This window comes from Phocoena sinus, chromosome 11 (genome assembly GCF_008692025.1).
Source record: "Phocoena sinus isolate mPhoSin1 chromosome 11, mPhoSin1.pri, whole genome shotgun sequence".
NCBI lineage: Eukaryota > Metazoa > Chordata > Mammalia > Artiodactyla > Phocoenidae > Phocoena > Phocoena sinus.
In genome coordinates, this window is record NC_045773.1 from 7,203,667 (window position 1) to 7,226,930 (window position 23,264).

At 48.7% G+C, this 23,264-nt stretch overlaps 1 protein-coding gene across 3 annotated transcripts in view; it reads left to right on the forward strand.

Moving 5' to 3' along the window:
* Positions 1–18,212, forward strand: part of LHFPL4 (LHFPL tetraspan subfamily member 4) — a 29,028-nt gene extending 10,816 nt beyond the window's left edge. The window contains exons 2-4 of one of the 3 annotated variants that reach the window (XR_004352361.1): positions 12,513–12,749; positions 16,107–17,626; positions 17,781–18,212. Coding sequence is in view for 2 of the 3 variants with exons in the window: in XM_032650450.1 (XP_032506341.1) it covers positions 12,513–12,886 (374 nt within the window). In the remaining variant the exon portion in view is untranslated. Of the gene's footprint in view, positions 1–12,512; positions 13,060–16,106 lie in introns of those variants that run through there. The other 2 variants (XM_032650451.1, XM_032650450.1) reach the window with 2 other exon arrangements.
* The last annotated feature ends 5,052 nt before the right edge of the window (positions 18,213–23,264 follow it).

Consider the following 23,264-nt stretch of genomic DNA (forward strand, 5'->3'; position numbering starts at 1 on the left):
TTCAAATCAGGAAGTGTGAGTCCTCCAACTTTGTTCTTTTTCATGATTATTTTGGCCATCCCACTGCCTTTTTTTTTTTTAATTGAAGTATAGTTGATTTACAATATTGTGTTAGTTTCACATGTACAACAAAATGATTGAGTTATATACATACATTTCTCAGATTATTTTCCATTATAGGTTATTACAAGATATTGAATATAGTTTCCTGTGTTATACAGTAAATCCTTGTTGCTTATCTATTTTATGTATTGTAGTAGTTTCTATCTGTTAATCCCATACTCCTAATTTATCCCTCTCCCCCCCTCCCTTTCCCCTTTGGTAACCATAAATTTGTTTTCTAGTTGTGAGTCTGTTTCTGGTTTGTATATAGATTCATTTGTATTATTTTTAGATTCCACATGTAAGTGATATCATATAATATTTGTCTTTCTCTGTTTGACTTCCTTCACTTTGTATTATATTCTCTAGGTCCATCCATGTTGCTGCAAATGGCAATATTTCATTCTTTTTTATGGCTGAGTAATATTCCATTGTATATATATACCACATCTTTTTCATCTTTTCTGGATATATGCCCAGGAGTGGAATTGCTGGATCATATGGTGGCTCTATTTTTTCTTTCTTTTTTTTTTTTTTTGCGGTACGCGGGCCTCTCAGTGTCGCGGCCTCTCCCATTGCGGAGCACAGGCTCCGGACGCGCAAGCTCAGCGGCCATGGCTCACAGACCCAGCCGCTCCGCGGCATGTGGGATCTTCCCGGACCGGGGCACGAACCTATGTCCCCTGCATTGGCAGGCAGACTCTCAACCACTGTGCCACCAGGGAAGCCCTCTATTTTTTCTGTTTTAAGGAATCTCTGTACTGTTCTCCATAGTGGCTGCAACAATTTACATTCCCACCAACAGTGTAGGCGGGTTCCCTTTTCTCCACACCCTCTCCAGCATTTGTTATTTGTGGACTTTTTAATGATGGCCGTTCTGACCAGTGTGAGGTGGTACCTCATTGTAGTTTTGATTTGCATTTCTCTAATAATTAGTGATGTTGAGCGTCTTTTCACGTGCCTGTTGGCCATCTGTATGTCTTTTTTCAGAGAAATGTCTATTTAGGTGTTCTACCCATTTTAGAATTGGATTATTTGGTTCCTTTGCTATTGAGTTGTATGAGCTGTTTATATATTTTGGATATTAACCCCTTGTCAGTTACATGATTTGCAAATATTTTCTCCCATTCTGTAGGTTGTCTTTTCATTCTGTTGATGGTTTCTTTTGCCTTGGGAGACTGATCTAAGAAAATATTGCTATGATTTATGTCAGAGAACCTTTTGCCTATGTTCTCTTCTAAGATTTTATGGTGTCGTGTCTTATATATAGGTCTTTAAGCCATTTTGAGTTTATTTTTGTGTATGCTGTGAGGGAGTGTTCTACTGTCACTAACTTACATGCAGTGGTCCAGTTTTCCCAGCACCCCTTGCTGAAGAGACTGTCTTTTCTCCATTGTACATTCTTGCCTCCTTTGTCGTAGCAAATGCCTTTTATGTTCTAATCTCAGATATCACAGACCACTTCTGCCACACTCTATTGTTAGAAGTGAGTTACTAAATCCAGCCCACATTCAAGGGGAGGAGAATTCAGCTCCTCCTCTCGAAAGGAAGTATATTTAGAAAGTTGTGGACATATTTATAAACCACCACAAATGGTAGCACACTAAACACTTGGTTTGTCTTGCTTTTTAAATTCAACAACACATCTTGGAGATTGTTCCAGATCAGTGTACAGAGAGCTGCTTTTTCTTAAGAGCTGCATAATATACTTCTGTGTGGATGTGTCATCTTTTATGTCATCAATATTTAAGTTATTTACAATATCTTGCTATCCCAGTGTTTCAGTGGATGATGTATATAATTTGATACATATGTAAGTATAAGGATAACATAAAGGCCTAGAGTGCAATTGCTGGATTAAATGGTCTTTATGTTTACAATTTTGACAGATCCAGTCAGGTCCCCTCCGTGGAAGTTATGCAGAGTTACATTTCCAGCAACAATGTACGAGGGTACCTGTTTCCCCGCATTCTTGCCAACTGTGTTGTCAAATATTTTATTTTTGCCAAACTGATGGGAAAAAGTACTCTCTTATGATAGTAATTTGTCTTTCTTTTATGAATGAGGTCGAGCATCTTTTATATATACAGGCCGACCTTATTTTATCGCAATTCACTTTAGTACACCTCACAGACATTGCCTTTTTTTGTTTGTTTTAAACAAATTGAAGGTTTGAGGCAACCCTGTGTTGAGCAAGTCTGTCGGTGCCATTTTTCCAAATAGCATTTGGTACACTTTGTGTCTCTGCGTCACATTTTGGTAATTCTCACAATATTTCATACTTTTTCATTGTTATATTTGTTATGGGTGATCTGTGATCAGTGATCTTTGTAATTGTTTTGGCTTTTTTTAGCTATAAAGTATTTTAAGTTTGTACATTTTTTTAGACATAATGCTGTTGCACACTTAATAGGCTATAGTATAGTGTAAACATAACTTTTATATGCACTGGGAAGCCAAAAAGAAATTTGTGTGACTCCTTTATTGTGATATCTGCTTTATTGTGGAGGTCTGGAACTGCACCTGCAGTATCTCTGAGGTGTACCTGTATGTTTTCTGTAAACTGTCAGTTCAGAAATATTTTTCTACCAGGCTAATGGTATTTTTCCTCTGATTTGTAAGAACTGTTTATAAATTTAAAAAGTTAGCTCTTTGTGATACGTTACAAATATTTTCTCCCAGTTTATCTTTTGACTTTGTCTATGGATGTTTTCCTCATGGTGAAATTTGTTTTTTCTCGACATAAGCAAATCATCAGTTCCCTCCTATATGGCTCCTGAGTGTAGTATAATACCTAGAACGGCCTTGGAGTGTTTTGAGCGGGGGGGAGTCATAGATCTGGTTGTTGGTAGAGAGGATGAGGGCTGAACTGTTCTTATTCTGACAGCCTCTTATTTTTGTCTTATTCTTTTCATTCCATTTCACGTTATTCATCATTATCAACCTTTTATCCCAGAGCCGTTTAATGGCATAAGGAGAGCCCTGGATCAGGAGTCTGGGCCGGCACATAGTAGGTGCTTAATAAGTGTCTATTGAATGAATGAATGATGAGCTCTTTTCCTTTTTTTTTTTTTTTTTTTTTTGGCCGTGAAGTGCGGCCTATGGGATCTTAGTTCCCTGACTAGGGATCGAACCTGTGCTCCCTGCATTGGGAGCGTGGAGTCTTAACCACTGGACCGCCAGGGAAGTCCCTGAATGATAAGCTCTGATTTAAGTCCTAGCTCCACCACCCGCTCCTTCGGAGGCAGCATGCTCAGCAGTCAGCCAACCTGAATTTGAATCCTGAGTATGGCATTACCAACTAAGTGTCCTTTGGAAGGTTATACAATTTCTGACTCTAAGTTTCCTCCCCTATAAAATGGGGACCATAATAGTAACTAGCTCATGGGGCTGTTAAAGGATTGATTGAGAATGTGTGTACACACCCTGGCACAAAGGAAACCCAGTTTGCCAAATAGCAGTTGTTATTAGCTGTCGTGTGACTTTCATCATAACCCTTTGGTTCCAACATTCCATGGTCTGTGCTACAATCAGGGAGGAAAGGTCGAAAACTGGGGAGAACTGGGAAATACACCAGGAAAAGCAGGGGAGCTCTGAAAGTTGGGCCTTGAAGTTTGGGGTCTTATTCTTAGGTTATAGGCAATTACTTGTAGGCATGGGAATGACCAGGGCCAGGTGTGGGTTTAGAAAGATAACTTGGGGACTTCCCTGGTGGCGCACGGTTAAGAATCTGCCTGCCAATGCAGGGGACACGGGTTCGAGCCCTGGTCCGGGACGATCCCACATGCCACGGAGCAGCTAAGCCCATGCGCCACAACTACTGAGCCTGTGCTCTAGAGCCCGCGAGCCGCAACTGCTGAGCCCACACACCACAACTACTGAAGCCCGCATGCCTAGAGCCCGTGCTCTGCAACAAGAGAAGCCACCACAATGAGAAGCCCACGCACCGCATCGAAGAGTAGCCCCCGCTCACGGCAACTAGAGAAAGCCTGCGAGCAGCAACGAATACCCAGTGCAGCCAAAAATAAGTAAATTAAAAAAAAAAAAGAAAGGTGACTTGGGCAGTTGCTGCAGGGAAGGGACTGATGGAGGCCTGATGGGAGACCAGGAGCCTGGGGGGAAAGCAGTGGCAGTGGTCCAGGTGAGAGGGGCTGAGGCCGGAGGACAGGAGGAGGAGAAAACTGGAGACCTATTTACGAGCCCAGTAGGTATGTGTGGGGGGGCGGGGTGAGGACAGGCAGGCCTTGCAGGTGACGCAGGGTCCTCTCGTTGAATGATTTGGTCTTGGAATGACATTCCCAAAGGACACAGCAGGGAGATCCGCTCAGTCTGGGAAATGCTGAATTTGCGGTCCCTGTGAGACCCACAGGAGGAGGGTTCTGACCAGCTGTTGGGTATCCGGCCTCGAACCGAGGAAAGAGGTCTCAGCTGGAGATGTTAGATGTCAGTCTGAGTGTGGGTGAAATTGCCTGGGGAGAGTGTGTAGAGGGAAAAGAGGGGACAGCCTCGAAACACCAAGATGCAGGTCGAGGAGGAGCCAGAAAAGGCGGCTTGGAGAGAGGCGCCAGAGCAGCTGCTCAGATTAGCAACAGAGAAACTGAGAAGGACAGCCTTGAGAAAGGACGGCTGCCTGGAGGAGTCAGAGGGACGCGGAAGGGACGGAGCCACCTGGATGGGCCTGGGCCAGACTGGAGGAGTGAGGCAGGATGCGGGGAGAGCGGCGGGAGCTTTCTGACCGAGCCCTTGAGATGAGTGTGGCAGAGCCGAGCCAGGGTAGCGGGGGATGCAGCGGATTCAAAGGTTGTCAAGAGGCTGTGTGTGGGCTCCATGCAGGCTGGGCCCAGGGCTGGTGGAGTAAATACTGTTCCCAAATAATTACCACACAAAGTGATGGGCGTCCCATCTCTCCATAACAGCATCTGTGACAACAGATACAATTACTTGTGTTCTTTTTTTTTTTTTTTGCGGTACGCGGGCCTCTCACTGCTGTGGCCTCTCCCGTTGCGGAGCACAGGCTCCAGACGCGCAGGCTCAGCAGCCATGGCTCACGGGCCCAGCTGCTCCGCGGCATGTGGGATCTTCCCGGACCGGGGCACGAACCCGCGTCCCCTGCATCGGCAGGCAGACTCTCAACCACCGCGCCACCGGGGAAGCCCCTACTTGTGTTCTTAACAGTCCCCCTACTAAACAGTAGTCTCCTCACGATCAGGAACCACGAGCCGGGGACTGAATGGCTTGGAGGAAGTGTCCCAGGGAGAGGGAACAGTCAGTGCCAAGCCCTCCAGGGGGGCTGAACTAGAAATGTTGACAGGGTTAGGGTTAGAAGGGAGGCCCAGGGTGGCTGGAGTGTACGGATCGAGAGGCCGAATGGCGTGGGGGAAAGTGGGGTGAGCCTGTGGGTCACACAGGCCAGGACCAGGCGTCAGGGTTTATCCTGAGCGTAGTGGGAAGCTTTTGAAGGGTATTGAGCAGGGGAGTGTCACCATCTGCTTTTGACGGCTCACTCTGGATGCTGAGTGGAGAACAGATGATGGGGCAAGGATGGGAGCAGAGAAACTAGTTAGGAGGCCACTGCGGTCTTCCAGGAGGGAGATCATGGCAGCTTGGACAGATAGTGGCAGTGGAGATGGAGAAAAGAGGTCAGTCCGAGATATTTTTTGGAGGTCAAGACAGTCGGCCTTGCAAGTGGACTGGACTGGGGGTGAGGGAAATGGAGGAGTCACGGTGTCCCCATAATCTGGGTGCTGGATGGGGTGTAGGGAGCCCAGGAACGAAAGTCCCGTCCCCTCCGAGCTCTCCAGCTGATGGAGGCACTAAAATTGGGCCTGGATCTTCAAATCCAGCGGGTGGGGTTGACTGTTAGGAGAGGTCTGGTCTCCCTTGTACGATAAGCCCCTGCCCTTGGGGGCAGGACAGAGCTGGTGTGAGGGACATGAGGACAACCTCCTTCTTAGGGTGTGTGTGTGGGGGGTGTCTCCCTACAGCCCCCTAGTGCACCAGGCCTGGGGAGGCGCTCCCTTGGAAAGCTGTGGTCGTGGTGCCGACACAGGTCCTTCTCCGGGCTTCTCTCAGCCCCCAAGTCAGCCTGGTTCTTTCTAGAAAAACCTTCCTAAATGTGAGGAAGGGACTCATAGAAGATACAGGATACAAGCAGCCATCCGTGCATTCTGTGCTATACTGCTTCTCTGTATATCTCACCTTTTCTAGGACTTTTTACAGCTTTGTAAAATTATCATTGTTCTTTGTACAAAGATTGGAGAATATAGATGACCAAGATTACACACATAATCTCACTTTCCCAGAAACAGTCAACTTAACTGTTGGTCTGAAGTCGTAACAGTATAGAGTACTGGTTATGAGCAGGCTCTGGAGCCAGACTGTCTGGGTTCAGATCCTGGTTCTGTAACTTACCAGCTGTGTGACCTTGGATAACTTGGATGACCTCTCTGTGCCTCTGTGTCCTCAACTGTAAAAAGAAGATAATAATAGTACCTACTCCACAGAGTGTTGTGGGGATTAAATGAAGTAATGTGTGTAGATACTTAGCATAGTTCCTGATGTGGTAAATTTTATATAACTATTTGCTATAACTATGTAAGTATTTCTTCCCAAAATGAAATTATATTGTACATTATTTTTCACATCCTTTTGAAACCTAACATATCATAAGTATTTTCTGTATCATTAAATCTTCCTCAGTATAGTTTAATAGGGGAGTAGTATTCCATGGTATGAAAGAATATTCCTGTGTTGTTGGATAATTAGTTGCTTCTTTCTTTCCTTCCTTCTTTTATTATTTCTCCCTCTCTTCCTCCCTTCTTTTCCTGCTCTCTTCCTTCTTCTCTTTCTTGCAAATAAAGATGTGATAGACATCCTCATAGCTAAATCTTAGAGCAGATCCTTGAGCATTTTCTTAGAATAAATTCCTAGAAATTGGCAAGCTCAGTCAAAAGGGGTCTAGAGATTTTCAGTTTTACATTTTTTTTGTGATTATTTCTGTGAGCTCCATTTGGCTTGCGCATTGCAATTCTTTGTTGCTTTAATTATATCATTCCAAGTGAGTGAAAAAATCTCTGGCAATAGTCACTTATTAGTGATCAACTCCCACCTACCTTAAGGTTTCAGTAGGTCACTTATTCACGTGGTCCTGAATTCAAAAGGTGTAGCAGGTTAGCAGTACAAGGTCTCCGTCCTGTCCTATCCTTGGCTCCTCAATCCCCTCCTTAGAAGTAACCAGGGTTATCAGTGTGAATGTTATATAAATGAAGTCACATTTTTCCCCAATGTTATGACTCTAAGAGGCATCCAAGTTGTTGCATGTAGCTGCCATAACAAAATACCATAGACTGGGTGGCTTACATTTATTTTCCCATAGTTCAGGAAACTAGAATTCCAAGACCTAGAATTCCAGACCAGCATGGTCTGGTTCTGGTGAGAGTCCTCTTCTTGGCTTGCAGACGGCCACCTTCTTGCTGCGTCGTCAGGTGGCAGGTGCAGGGAGAGAGCAAGCTCTCTGGTATCTCTTCTTATAAGAGCACTAATCCCATCATGGGGCCTCACTCTCATGACTTCATCTAACCCTAATTACCTCCCCAAGACCCCTTCCACAAATACTCTCACATTGGAGGTTACGGCTTCAAAATATGACTTTTATGGGGACACAGTTCAGTCCATATCAAGCCTCTTTGGAGTCTGCTCAGGGACAGAAAGCCCTGGGGGACATCCAATCTGACCCCCTAGTAATGGGTAGCAGCCGGGGTGCATCAGGCATGGAGGGGACAGCTGAGCATAAACAAAGCCCTCCCTTTAGGAGTGATCGGCTCAGTGTATGTCCCTTGAGGATAGTGTCATGGTGTCATAATGAAACTCTATTAAAATAGCTAAGCATAAAATGCATAATTAAAAAGCTTTACATAAAGACACATTTACACCACAAGCTTTAAAGGAAACAAGCACCCACGTATATTGTATATTTTCTCTTAACTTCATCACTTTTTTAGTCTCATCCTGGGTTCATTCCCCAAACTCAAGTGTTGTTTTTCCTTTTAACTTTCCTTTAGTTGCTTAATTATATTTTAAAAGTGTAAGAGGATTTCATGGCCAGACATAGGTGGCAAAGGACTGGACATAATATTATCATTTTTATCATAAAAGTAATATATGCAAATGTTAAACACTTTCCAACAGTACAGGAGGGCAGAGAATAAAAAGTGTCTCCCTCCTTTCCTCCTCCACCCCAGGCAGTGTTTCAGAGGTTCCCATCATTAAGTTGCTTCTGTATTCTTCCAGAAATGTTTATAGACATGCAAGCTTACGTTTGTATATTATTTGAAAAACCAGTATTTTAAATTATGTTTCTTTTAATTTTATGAGTAATACATGAATACATTCACTCCGTGAAAAGCTGAAGCATTACAAACAGGCTAAAGTCCCCACCCACTCCCTGCCCAGAGGCCACCACTATTATGAACGTAATTTCTATTTTTCCTGATCTTTTTGTGTGCATTTACATACACATCCATGAGGAAAATACGTCGTGTCATTTTCTGTGTTCCCTTTCCTCCCTCCCTTCCTTCCTCTTTCTTTTTTCTTTTTTTTTTTTTTTTTGGTAAAATACACATAACATAAAATTTACCATTTTACCCACTCTTAGATGTCCAGTTCTGTGCCATTAAGAACACTTACACTGTTGTGCAACCACCCTCACCATCTGTCCCCACAACTCTTTCCACGCGCAGAACTCTGTCCCCATTAAACACTAACTCCCCACGCCCCGCCCCCAGTCCCTGACAACCAGCATTCTGCTTTCCGCCTCTAGGAATGACTGCTCTTGGTTCCTCATATAAGTGGAATCATACAATATTTGACCTTTTGTGACTGGCTCATATAATTTAGCATAATGTCCTCAAGATTCCTCCACGTGGTAGCCTGTGTCAGAATTTCCTTCCTTTTTAAGGTGCTCTGAGGTGTCTCAGATCATTTGGCAGGGAAAAGTATCCAGCTAGAACCTAAGAACAATGTTTTGTTTTTTACTGTACTTATGTTGATAGTTGCCTTCTATCTATGGTAAATGATCCTGGTTTCCTTTTCTTTGATAGTGATGTAAAGCTTCCTTTTACAGTAAATGCCTCTCAGTTACAAAGTGAGTCTATGGAATTCCCTGGCGGTCCAGTAGTTGGAACTCCGAGCTTTTACTGCTGAGGGCCTGGGTTCAGTCCCTGGTTGGTTGGGGAACTAAGATCCCACAAGCCGCGTGGCACGGCCAAAGAAGAAGTGAGTCTATTCAGAGAGAAACATTAAGTAAAGACCTGTCTGGGTTTGAACACAGAGCCCGCCACTTCCTAGCTGTGTGACGTGGATACAGTACTACTTAGTTCCTCTGAGCCTCAGGTTTGCTATAGGATTAAATGAGATCATGCATGGTAGGAGCTTCACACCCTGGCACATAGTTAAGCACTCAATAGTATTTGTTATCGTTATTATATTATTAATAACAGTAATATTGTTAATCTTAAATTTGTCCACCACCACCTGTTTGCTTGGGAAGTCAGCAGACTCTAGGGTGACTGGATATTGGTGCCCCATCCGAAGGCCCCTTCCCCTAGACCAGCGGTTCTCAACCAGGGACATCTTTGCCCCCAACGGGACATTTGACAGTGGCTTGAGACTTTTTTTTTTTTATCACTACGACTGTGGGTGGTGGGTAGAGGCCAGGGGTGATGCTGTACATCCCACAATGCACCCCACTTACCCCACCTTGCACCCTGCACCTGTGTCTATGCCTTATAGCAGGTGGCTCTTCAGCTAGCTCATTATTTCCAAGAGACTTGAACTTGGACTCCAGAGACCTCAGCCATGGTTTCCTCATCCAGCACACAGGGATGCTGAAGGATGCCTTGTCTCTAGTTATTCCACCTCCTGATCGTTGAGCCTCTTGATCACCTACCTGGTCTATGCTGTCCCTAGAGGTCTCTTCCTCTCCTGCCCCAGGTCTCAGGAAACCTGTCTGATTGGCTTTTCTCCACTTGCTTTACTCCTGGGTGTTTGTAGTTCCTAGAGCAGCCTCTGGGGCCCCATAGCCACCACCTAAAACACTGCAGAGTAAAGGAGGCAGAGAGAGTGAGTGAGAGATGGAGAGAGAGGTCCCCCCCCCGCTCCCCGCCCCAACGCCTTCTCTGAGCGCCCTGTCATCCTGGGTCTCCTTCCAGTTGCTCCCTGACATGTATAAATATTCTATTTGTGTGTTGATTTGATTTGATTCATCTCTATACACCTCCGCTCCTGAGGACAAGAAACCGTGACTGGCAGTGTCCCCAGCACCCTGCATAGTGCCTGACACATAGAAGACACTCAGAATTTATTTGTGGAATATATGAAGGGAGAGGCAGAGAGAGGAAAGGGCGAGGGGTAGATAAAGGGAAGGAAGACAAGCAAGAAAAGGCAGAGAGAAGAGGAGGGGTGTTGAATGAATGTCAGATGCTGAGATCTAAGGAGAAAAGGGAAGAGTGAGGGTCAAGACTGAGGATTAAGCACTGTATAGACTAGCTGGAGAGAGAGGGGGAGGGGTGTGGAGAGAGAGGCAAAAAAAGATGAAAAGGGTGGAGAAGAGAAAGGAATGGAGACACGACTAGAGAGACACGTAAGTGATGAGGCAGCGAGACAGAGAGAACGTGCAGGCGCAGAGCCCTGGGAGAAAACCTCTTTGAACGCTGAGCTTGCAGAGGGAGGAGGACCACCTGCAGGCTACTGCCGCGGTTTCCATGGTGACGGGGATGCTCTGGGCAGGAGAGGAAACACTGTACCGGGAGAGGAGGAGGGACTGGGTGGGTTTTGCCCCTCCCAGGCTCTTTCCTCACCCTTGCCTCAAGCTGGAGATTCAGGGCCGAGGACGTGGAGGTGGGAGTGCAGCCTCCCCCGCCCCTCCTCAAAGGACCCTGCAGATGTGAAGGACTTAGGCGCCCCGTCTCCCACTCCCCCCCATCCCTGGCATTTGACCCTCCTCCCCTCTCCCGGGTCCTGGAGGGTCCTGGAGGGTCCTGAAGAGTGTTAGGGAAATTTGGGAAGGTGGCTGGGTCAAGCCCTCTCCGTAGGCTCCTCCTCTCTTCCCACCCCATAATTGCTAGAGCGCCCCTCGGCTCCGTCCTGGGCCTTCTCTTCAGTTTCCATAACGTCCAGTCCTAGGGATTTACATGCCCACAGCTCCCACATTTATATCCCCAGCCCTGATTTCTCCCTGAGTTTCCTTCTCCATTTGGGTATCTAAAGGGCATCTTCAAACTTGTTGAATTCTTTAACTCACCAAGCTCATTCTTGCCTCAGGGCCTTTTTGCATTTGCCATTCCCTTTGCCACAAGCTCTTTTCCCCAGCCATTTATTAGAGGTGTCTTTCACTTGAGCTAAGAATTGTCTTGGAGAAGGCGAGCGCTTTGGAGAGGGGAGGAAGGCCTGCTCCAACGTGTGTGTGTGTGTGTGTGTGTGTGTGTTTGAGTGTGTAAGATCACAGTGCCGTCAGGGGCGCCCTGTGTCAGTATAAGGAGCACAGCCTAGGGGAGTGTGGAAGGACTGTCCTGTTAGAAGGTCGGGGTGAGGCCAGAGGAGGCAGAACTCGAGGCAGGGAAGAGTCTGTGCCGTGGGGAGCACTTCCTCGTACGGTAGATGAGGGAAAGAGATGGCAAAGCCAGCTGTCCCCCCCCCCCCATCCTGGCAACGAACGAGATGTGCCTCCTAGACAGTGGGCAGAACTGACCGCCACTCCCACTTTGTCATCACTGTCATCTAAAACCCAGGTTAAGCACCTGTGGGCCTGGCGGGGGGGTCAAGGGCCCCTCTGCCCCAACCTGAGCCTTGTGGTGACCTCAGGTCTCAGACACAGTAACAGTAACTGGCGGACTGTCAGGCACTAAAAAAGGCAACATAAAGCCAGTGGACATAGTCGTAAACTCTCTGCCAGGAGGGGAAGGTCACAGCTGGAGGTGGCCTACTGAGCCCGGAAAAGGGCTCTCAATAAAAATTTGTTGAGTAAATGACAAAAATAAAAAATAAAGAATGGTGAGGATGGGAGAGGGTAAGCATGGCCAAGATGCTAAAGGGAGCTGAAGGAGGTGACCCTGGTTTGCTATTTTCTCCTATTTCCAGGAAGCCTTCCCGGAGGAGGAGTTGATTTGATGGGGGCAGGCGATGGCATTGTGCTTTGGAAAGTTTCTGCTCCGCAAGGCATGAGGCCCTCCCAGGGTTTAGAGTTTCTGGATCCACAGAGGGTGGTTCATAGGCTCTTGGGTTGATGGGCGGTGCGGGGGAGCGGGGCCCAGCCTCAGGGGGCCTCCTGGTGGTCCTCAGGCTCTGGGAAGTAATCTTCCCCTTCTCTCTTCCTTCCTGACCCTGGCGGTGGGCTCGGCCTGGCGCCCCCTCAGCTCTGTGCCTCGTGCTGGGCTGCATGATCTTCCCCGACGGCTGGGACGCCGAGACGATCCGGGACATGTGTGGGGCCAAGACCGGGAAGTACTCCCTGGGGGACTGTTCGGTGCGCTGGGCGTACATCCTGGCCATCATCGGCATCCTCAACGCCCTCATCCTCTCCTTCCTTGCCTTCGTGCTGGGCAACCGGCAAACGGACCTGCTGCAGGAGGAGCTCAAGCAGGAGAACAAAGGTGAGCGGGCGCACGCTTCCGGGTGGGCGGCTGGCGGTCGCGGGGTGCGGAGGTGGGCGAGGCCGGCCCCGCCAGGCGGGGCACCTTCAAAGTCAAGTGAAGCACAAGGTGGAAACCTTAACAGAGAGGCCGACTAACTGGGAGACAGTTGGAGGTTATCCCTCAAATTCGAACATTGGCACGCCTGACCCAGCAAACCCTCCCATGAGTATAAACCCAGGAGAAATGTATGAATGCTGTTGGCTGCAGTTGCAAAATAGCAAACACTAAAAACCACCTAAATGGCCATTGACAGGAGGATGGATAAATATATGGTGATACATCACATCACAGAATTGTTTCCAACTGTGGAAATGAATGAACGTGTTATATGTAATGGAATGAATGGATACATCCTGGAAACATAATATTGAGACAGAGGGGAAAAAATAGAATTCCAGAAGATGACAGTGAGATAATTTTTTTGAGTTAAAAAACTAAGTAACACTATGCTAAATACAGTTTAAATATATATATATATGTGGTAATATTGCATATTTTTTAAAAAAGCAAAGACATGATCAATACAAAAGGTATCATGGTGGTTCTCTGTAGCTGGGATGGAAGCAGGGAAGCAAGGACATGCGGTGGGGGACAGGTGGGTGTGTACAAACTATTGGCGAGTTAAGTACTTGCATGGTGAGCCCACAGATGTTTGGTGCAGTATGCTTTATACCTAGTATGGTACACATAAACTTTCGTATGTATCAGGTAACATTAATATACAATAAAGAAAAAATTGACACCTAAGCCCAGAGTCTCAGGTAACCAGTTATCAGATGCTTATCTGTGTATCTACGTATGTCCCTTTCTGAAATATATGGTAGTGTTATGTGCTAATATAGGAGAGGCATCGTCCAAAACAAATCCCTCCTCAGATTGCTTTTTGTGCTCAATTCTAGAGCACGTCTTAAAGATCTTTATCATTTTGTGGAGAACCATCTTGTCCTTTTTATCCAATGCCTAGCGTTACATAAGACGAAGGAATTATAGTTTCTTAACTGTTCTCCTTGTAGGGGCTGTTAGGGAGGTTCCCAGGTTTTTACTGTTACTGGCAATGCTACGGTGACCATCTTTGTCCTTGCCTTCTGTTTTCTTGGTGCCTTTCCAGAAGTGGAATTGCACACTCACAGTTTCAGTGATAATTCCAGATTGCTCTCTAAAGGAAGGTCAGTCCTCTGACCCAGGGGCCCATGCTGCCCCTAGAGAAAGGGGACACACCCTGTCTGTCTGGGTGCCCGTTTTCTGCCATGGGAAATCGGATTTCGTTGTCTCACCCTTCCTTGAGCTCTTAGTGTGTGCTGGGTGTATGTTCATCACTTTCCTTTAATTACATTCATCTCTTGGAGCCTCTTACCTGTAAAATGGGGATAGTGAGGGTTATTTCATTTGGCAGGAGTTACTCTAGTATTGTGGTGTGAACACCCTTGGACCGTGAAGGCAGGTTGTCTGTGTTGGAAGCAGGTTGAGCTAAGAAATGAATTCACCGCTTTGAGCCTCAGTTTCCAGCACTACTTAAAATGAGGGTGGTTAAAAAAAAAAAAAAAGTAAGACTCAGGTCCTTTTTATCCCCCGAGGATACTCAGAGACCTGATCTATGGAGTGGTCCATAGTCTCCATCCTCTTCCAAGTACAACTGGACTTGGATACAAACAGGCACACCAGATGACTGGAAGGACACCTGACCCAGTGCTAAGCACTGACACCCAGACTCTACCTGACTCACCCCACCTGAGCCCAGTCCAGGCCTGCACTGTCCCCCAGTCCCCACCATCTGTGCGTATTCCAGACCAACCCCTCTGAACTGTCACCGTAAGATGGGACAAGGGATGGGGAGAGGCGCTCCAGCTTCAGAACAACCCTTTCATTTCATCCTCCTGAGAAGCCTCCTAATCCAAGTCAGATGTTTAACGTCTTTGAGGCATCTATTGCCGACCCTTGTCCCAGTCCATGTTCTCCATGAGGCCGCCTCCTCTGCCTCCCCATGGCAGGGAGAGCTCATCCTCCGGTCTAACATGTCTTGGAGGTGACAGTGGAGTAAGAGAAAGAAGAAAAGAGCAGAATTTGTCTCATGAATCAGCACTCCCCCAACTGTGGTTTATGTAAAAAGTTTCAGAGCACCAAATAATATTGAGGGTTTCACAGCCCATTTCAGGTAATGTTATGTTTGGTAAATTTAATATGTTTTAAATGGAGGTTACCAACTGCTATATAAAGTGTTAATTAAATTAGAAAAAAATTGTTTGCTAATACTTTCACAAAATATAAGTCATTCTGCTCTACACCTCCAACTTCTGTAGTAGTGTATGTCAATTATATCTCAATAAAACTGAAAGAAAAATAAAGGAAAAAAAACAAAAAACGAGGGTGGTGAGAATGGTACCACCTAACAGGGCTGTCCTGCAAGGAAGAAAGACTGCCTATAACGGGGCAGTGGTGAATGCTCAGAGAAAGCTGTCACTCCTCACAGCTCCCCATCAGGCAGGCATCATGACCACCATTTTATAAATGAGAAAGCCGAGGTCTGGAGAGGTCCAGTGACTTGCCCAAGGTTACCTAAGTGGTGGAGCCAGGATGTGAGGTCCAAGTCCAAAGGCCAGGCTCTTCCCTTTTGCCAAGTCCCCTTTTCAGGGCCCTCCTGGGCTGCTAAGCTGTCCGTCTCTGAGGCTCCTGTCCCTGGAGACACTGGCACCTGGTGGTTTCTATGGTTTTGGTGTGAGGTCGGAGCCTGCCCTCTGGTGGCAGCTTCCAGAAGTGCAAGACTAAGACAGCCACGTGGCCTTTCCAAAGAAGTTTGGGGTTGTGACTAGTGTGAGGTTGGCCCACTCAGTGTCCTCTCCTTCCTCCCCAAAGCGCCCTAACAGCTCAGTGTTAAAAGTGACATAAGGGAGCCCCAGTTTGCCTTCCTTCAGCATCTGGGGATTTCCTTCCCTCACTGGGAGCTCAAGGTGAGTGAGCCTCACCATTCAGTTCTGAGCCAAAGACCTCTGGAAGAAAAGTAAGCTATACTTGGTGTCATTTCCACTATTTACTATGGGCCAAACACTGTGCAAAGCCCTCGGCTGGCATTATTTACATCTTTTTAACCCCTCAGAATCACTCTGTGAAGAAGTAGGCTATGTTCATTTTACAGATGAGGAAATTGGGGCTCAGAGAGGTGGAATGGCTGGCTCAAGACCTTCCAAGCTAGTCAGGGCTGGCTGCATTTCAGAACCTGGGCAGCTCACCCCTCTGCCCAGCTTTGCCCTGAGGAGTGGCTGACGGAGCCCCAGTGCCGGGCGGCCTCTGACTTTCTCCAATTCTCTCTCTCTCTCTTAGATTTTGTGGGCTCTACAGTAAGCTCTGTGTTGCGGCCAGGGGGTGATGTCTCTGGATGGGGAGTCCTCCCCTGTCCCGTCGCTCACTCACAGGGACCCTGAAGGCCGGCATCACAGCCCAGGAGTTGACCTGCCCTCAGCTTGTCCTGTCTTCTGCCCTCTCATCCCTCCATTCACGCTCTGAGGGAAGACCCCGATCTTGGATTGACCTCACCTGCTACCTGCCTGCGAGCTCCGGGCTTTGAAGAGAGGCTGGGGCTGGGATGCAGCCTGAGGGAGGGGAGAGGCCCTGCAGAGCCTGGGAGGGTCTGGGTCTGCACCTCCCTCAACTGACCTAAGGGAGACAGCCCCCAGTCCCTGGCCTCCTCTTCCCCTCCAGTCTGGCCAGGGCCCTGCAGAGTCTTCAGGGGAAGGCGACGCCGTGGTTCCCCCACCAGGCTCCCTCATTCCGGAGGGCTGCTGCCTGGCTCTATCCTCGCCTCCTCTGGTCCCCGCCTCCTGCAGAAACTTATCCAAGACACTGCTCCAGGGCAGACGACTGGACTCTTTCCTATCTTTTTTTTTGGCTGATGGTGGTTCCATCATCTCGTCACAGAGCTCCAGGCGCCACCGGCCTCCCTGGGGCCTCTCTGCTCCTGCTGCAGCCTGGTCCCAGCTCTCCCAAAGGAGTCTGAGCTGCACCGAGGGAGAAAGCACAGGGCCTTCTGGTCAGATGCTGACTGGGGCCCTGTCCACGTGGACTCTGACCCAAGACAGGCAGGCTCTGGAGGCAGAGCCTGGACTCCTGTCTTGATGGCGCTTGGCCTCTGCAGCTGGGGCTGGAAGTAGCTCTGGGGCTGGCCTGGCCTCCTCCCTGCTCGGATGGCTCACCAGTGACTGGACCCTTGACCCCGGCCTGTTTTGTACAGCGTAGACTTCTTGGCCCTGTTGTCAGGGTTGGGGAGAGGCGCCCATGAGTAGGGAATTAGGGGATGCGTCGCCCCTCTGCCCCTTCTCGTGCTGTCCCCCCATCCCCTTCTGCCAAGGGCAGAGACTGTCTTGCCTCTTTGATACTTTTCTGCATAACTTGAACTTGCAGGTCACCTCTGAACAGGGTACCCCCTGTCCCCATCCCCAGCCCTAGTAACCCTCTCCCCACCTCTTCCTCCTCCCTGCCCACCTCTCGCCTTGCGGTTTGCCCAGGGTCTGCAACCCAGTGGGCACGCTTGGAGCCGAGGCATGAGTGTGTATGAGTGTGTGTGTGTGTGTGTGTGTGTGTGTGTGTGTGTGTGCGCGCGCGCGCGCGCGTGTAGGTGTTTGTGGGGCAGATGAAGTCTTCTCTCCCCCTCTCCTCCCACCGTGGGGACATCTCCTCCCTTCCTGCAGGGAGCACAGGAAGGAGACTGCAGGTGTTTCTGACCTCCCCTCACTACCTTGGGGACCCGGTGGTAGAGCCATCTGGCTTGGGGCGTGGACGGCCCCTTCCAGCCCCCATTTTGGCGGCCGGTTGGCTTCATTTCGTGTGCCTACTTCTGTCTCCAGGTACTGGCTGCCTGGCCTATTGTGGAGGGGGGGCATGAGGCCCCTGCAGGCTCAGTGGGGAAGCGTGTGGTCTCCCTGTCATGTCGGCCTCAGCCCAAGGAGGGAGGAAGGCAGCGAGTGCCATGTATTTGCAGCCTTGTGTTCATTTCCATAGGACCTGGACCTGACAGAGTTTCCAAGACAGACCCTAGAAATCCTCTGCCTGAGTCCCCCATCTGGACCCTAACTGGAGTCACATGCTGGGGCCTGGGAGGGTTCCTGAAACCTGGAACTTACTAAGTCCTGACCCCGGCCCTCTCTACTCCCTCCTCCTGGGCAGACACCTGCCCCTTGTGCTCTGGTCCCTGCACTGTGCTCCCCTCTCCCCTGCTCCCACCAGGGTCCCGTGCTGAGTGGGAGGATGAGGGGAGCCTCGTGAAGGTGTGGAGTGGGGGGGCAGAAGTGAGTTCCTCCAAGATCCAAACCAAAGCCCAATGTTGGAGGGCATCAGGGGGAGGGGCCAGGAGGAAGGGATTAGAAATGGGAGGAAGGGGACTTCCCTGGCGGGCCAGTGGTTAAGACTCCACGCTTCCAGTGCAGGGGGTGCGGGTTCCATCCCTGGTCGGGGAACTAAGATACCACGTGCTGCGTGGTGCAGCCATAAAAAGAAAAAAGAAATGGGGAGGAGACAGAGATGGGAGAAAGAGAAGGAGGTGCAGAGACAGGGAGAGAAGGAGGGAGGGAGACCAAGCGATGGGGGGGTGGTGGGGTGGATTTAGAGGGTACAGAAGTGGAGAAAGTGACCAGAGAGGGAGGCGTGATGGATAGAGCACCTGGAGGTGGGAGGGGAGGTGGCCAGAGACGAGGAAGGAACAGGGATGGGAAGGAGGCAAAGGGAGAGGTGAGCTGTTGGAGGCCAGGTGCAGGGGGAGAAAGGAAGGGGAAGGAGAGGAGGATAGAGGGGACAGGACTCGGAGGAATGGGGAGCAGCTGCTGCGTGCCCACTGTGCGAGGGGAGAGTCTACCACCCACGGCGGCCACAGACCCCTGTGGGCTGCTGGTGGGAAGGTTAGGACCTACCTCCTCAGAGGCGGAGGCGGGGCCCAGGCAGCCATGCCCCACCCCATTGGGGTAGAGGCGCCACATCAAGGGAACTGTCTAGGTGATTGCTGAGCAGGTTAGTGCCACTGAAGTGGGTTAGTGGTAGAGAAAGGGAGGGTGGTTCCCCTTGGGGTGGTTGGACAGTGATTCCCTGTTACCATCCACCCAGTCAGCTGCTGTGGGGCAGTGGGAGACGCACCCAGGAGCTTGGGGTTAGGAGGGGAGTGTTGGTGGGGCTGAAGGAACACCAGGGTGCCTTAGGGAAGGGAAAGAGGCTGGAGTGGGTACCAAACCAAAGCCCTGTCCCTGAAGCTTTAGCAGAGGTGGGAGCAGAGCGGGAAACACGTTTCAACCAGAGACCCCAGGTGAGGCTGAAGTGTCACCAAGCCGGGGCCCAGATGGCTCTCCGGGGCCAGGAAGCCATCACAGCAAGGATGTCTGTAGTTTGCTCTCACCCACGTCTGGCAACTTGGCTTAAGCCTTCGGGAGGACGCTGAAGCAGAGATGGCCCGTTCCCAGATCCGTCTCTTGGTCCCTGAAAGACGCTGAGCTTTGAGCGGCCCACTGAGGCACTCCTCCCCCAGCCGTGCCTGGACCAGAGGGCTCTGGCACCATCTGGTTTCCTTTGCCTGGTGTGGGACTATCTCAGGAGAGGCCAATGCAGCTCCAACCTAGTGGGGGGTCAGAGCACTGCTTGTTCAAGTCCTTCCGGGTCTTGGGATGTGTGAACTTTCCTCTCTGGGGACCAGTACCCATGGAGGAAAACACCATGGGTAGGATCAAGATCTTTTTCAGGCCTGCTATAGCCAAGAGGTTGAGAGCTTTTAGACAAGGCTGTAGGGAAGAATTCTTTGGCCACCTTTTGAAGTTCCTACTTGGGCACAGGGGAGTCACCCTTCTCCAGCTTCCAGTGTGAACTGAGAAAGGGAAACCCTCTCTCTGGAGAAGCGGGGACCTTCCCAGGACGAGAAACTTCTGCAGGCCCCTGCCTGGCTCAGGGCTAGCCTTCGGGTGGGACTGGAGTTTCCTGAGAAGGGAACAAGGGAGCCACAGTCCTCCCCTGAGCTCTGAGCAGCAGAGGGCCTATGCTGTGTGTCATTAGGATAGCTTGGTGTTGTCTACACCCCATTAGTAAGTTCCGTCTGAACGTGTCCTCACTGTTCATCGTCCAATTTGGTAACATTGATTTTGGTCCAGACCCCTTCTGCTGCTGCTGGGTTTGAGCTTCAGTGCAGGTGGAATGACATTCAAATAAAGAAACACTTTATATCACCCATGCTAGCTTCTCCTTCTCTGAGTTGGCCCCCAGGGGATTAAGAGGGGCGAGATTCAACCTGACCCTTTGTACCAGCCGTGGCTGCGTATTAACAGACCTTATGTGGAGGTAGCCAGACCATGACTGACATGGAACCCAGCACCACTTTCAACCCTGGCTTTCATCCTCAAGGACACCTCATGGCCTGAAGTGGCTGCTTGGACTCGTCACTTTGATCCACATTTCATTTTAAAGAGACTTCTGGAGATCCCATAGGACTGAGTCACACTGCACACCTAACTGAAATGTAATCTGTTAACAAATAAAATTGTTGTTTCCAAGGCAAAAGGAGAGAATAGCTGGCAGTCTCTGCCAGCTCCTGATTACATGGGCTTGAAAACAAGGCTCCACCCTTTTCTGCCTGTGTGGCCTTGGGCAAGTCCTTTCACTTCTCTCTAAAGTAAGGAACAAATGAGGGAATGCGTGTGAATTGCTTTGCAGTGTCTTGCACATAGTTAACACGCCCCATGTGTCAGCTACATTGATTATAAATTTTGCACTTGGGAATGGAATCTTCATTCAACACATCTTGAGCACATAGTATCTGCTAGGAACTTAAAGTAACAAAATCAGAGTTTCTGTCTTAAGGGTCTGGTTGGGGAGATGAAGTATGCCTGGTGCAGGGTACTGTGGGTACCCCAGGTAGGGATACCTTGCATGGCTTTAGGTGGGGTGGGTAGAGCAGGGGATGGACAATTTTAACTGTAGGATGAACAGGAGGGAGGCAGGCAGGCAGGGGCAAGGAGAGCCATTCATGAAAGAGAACGCAGCTTGGGGAAAAAGGCTGAGATGAGAAACCGAAATGAACCTGTGAAGAGATAAGAGCAATTTAGAAACGCTGAACTGTAAACTGTGAGGTAGGGAGGGTCAGAGATTAATCTGGAGAGATCAGCGCAGGCCAGATGATGACTAAGCTCTGATGCTGTGTACAGCAGTTCAGACCTAAGAGCAATGGGGCAGGATTTTAAGCAGGAAAAGGACACAATTAGATATGCATTTCAGAAAGATCACTCTGGTTGTAGTGTTAGGGGGTTGAGTTAGATGGAGAAAATTTTAAGAAAAAGTAAAGCAGAAGTCTGGCCTGAAGCAAGGTGGTGGCAGTGGTTTTGAGAGAGGTAAGGAATTCAATATTTAGGAAGTAGAAATTACACTTAGTAACTGACTGATTGTGGGGATAAGGGATACAGTGGCGTCAAGGAGGAGAGTTAAATTTTTTGCTTGGGGGGAAATAATAGCAGGGGAGCAAGATAATCAGTTCAATTTGAGACATGCATGTGGGACATCCTGGTGGACCATCCAGTAGTCAGTTGACTTAATTAGATTTGGGAGCTCAAGAGAAAGATTTGGGCCAGAAACACAAACACATGCAGGTAATGGTTGACATATGAAGTACAGATGAGCTTGTTCAGGGTGACTGTGTAGTGTGAACAGAGCACGGGGCTGCAAAATGCTGGAAAACAACAACATATAAAGGTCAGAGGAATGGATGTCCAGGAGAGCTATGATGAGAACCATGAGAATGTGGCCTTAGCGAAGCCAAGCATTTAGAATTCAAGGGGAAGGTCCACTGATCAGATGGAGCAGAGAGGTCCAGGATTAGGGACTTAGAAATGCGTCTCCTAGATTTGGGAACAAGGAAGCTACTGCTGGATTTGGTAAAAGCCTGTTCAGAGGAGTGAGGTTAGAGCCAAAATGAGGTCTGTTCAGGAAGAGAATGGGAGGTGACTGAGTGCGGGTCACCTTCTGGAGAAGAGTGTCTAAGAAGGGAGAATCGGTGACTGGAACTCTTTCAGGAAATCTTAAGTACAGTGAACAAGCAGTGGACAAATACCAGCATGTAATCCACAGGAGGCTATGGAATCTCTTTTTCTTTAAACATGGAGGAGTTCTGAATGTAGGTCATGGCCGGTAAGAGTTTAAAGATAAAGAGAGGATGACTAATGGAAGAGGCGAGGAAGCCTCTGTTTTGGGGTAAAGTACAAGGTTTAGGGAGCTCTTGCCTGATGGCGTCCAATTCTTCAGTGAAGCAGGAGGCAACACTGTCTACTGAAAGAGAAGGGAATGAGCAAGGGGTTTGAGAAGAATTATGAAAGTTTGGAACAGCTGCTAAAGGAGCTGTCCTAGGATACAAAAGGATCAAGAAAAGGACTGATGGGTGACCATGAATGTGTGGTGACACCAACAGATGGGAGGCCAGGCACAGAAGGTAGACTATAGACTGAAAGGGAGGTGCAAGGTAAGCCGAGTCAGAGAGCCACCAACAGATCTAGGCTGAGTATGGGAAAAGGAGAGCCTGCAATGGGGCAAACTGACGGAGGAAATGGAGAAATCAAGGCGCTAAAGTTTACGTGAAAAAGCTGGAAGGTTAGGAGACTGTAGCTAATTAGAAAGTTGGGTATTTGACCTGAATACTCTGAGTAATTCTTATAAAAGACTTTGAGATGTGAGGCAACCTGGTTAGGATGTCTACCCAAATGGTAAGGATAATGGCAGAAATTGGTGTGCAGAAGACAAGCCAAGTTGCCCCAAAAATCAAAGAATCAGAGAGAGAGGTTGGACAGTTAAGATGACAGCAGGAAGAGGGCTGAAAGCGCAGGAACCAATGCGTGAGCAGCAGAGGAAGCAGGGATTTTTAATCTGAGGGACAAGATATATTTTGTCTGGAAACATTTGGGGAGAGCCTCCACGCAACAGGATGTGAGAGAAGGCGCAGCCTCCACGTCAGAGGCTGCAAAGGAGGTGGCGTCCTAATGAGAGAACCATATTCAGTCAAGGCCAACAGACAATATGGAGGAGGTAGGGGTTTGTCCATCAAAGAAAAGAGCACTGCAGAAAAGTTGGGAGAGAAGGATGGTACGTCGTAAAAGTAGAGAGGGCTGGGAAGCCAGACGACATGGAGGACTGTCATTTTGGGAGGTGACTAAGGCGCATGAAATTGGTAGAACTCACCAGACTCCAAGTTTCCAACAGAGCTCTAGTTTGAAACCCCTTTCAAGTCCACTGAGGCAGAGCAGAAGGACTGGTGACACCATCTGCTGGCACCCATACAGATCTGGAGTTCTGGAAAGCTCATTTAGGTGCCGAAATTCAACCTGAGTGGGTTGGAGGCTTCTTCAGATTCATTTAGTCATTCAACAAAATACGTCAAATGACTGTTCTGCTCAGGTACTGCCAGGCTCTAGAAATACACAAATAAGTCAGACAGAGGCCCCGGGCTCAAATGACATTAGGCCACTTAGTAGC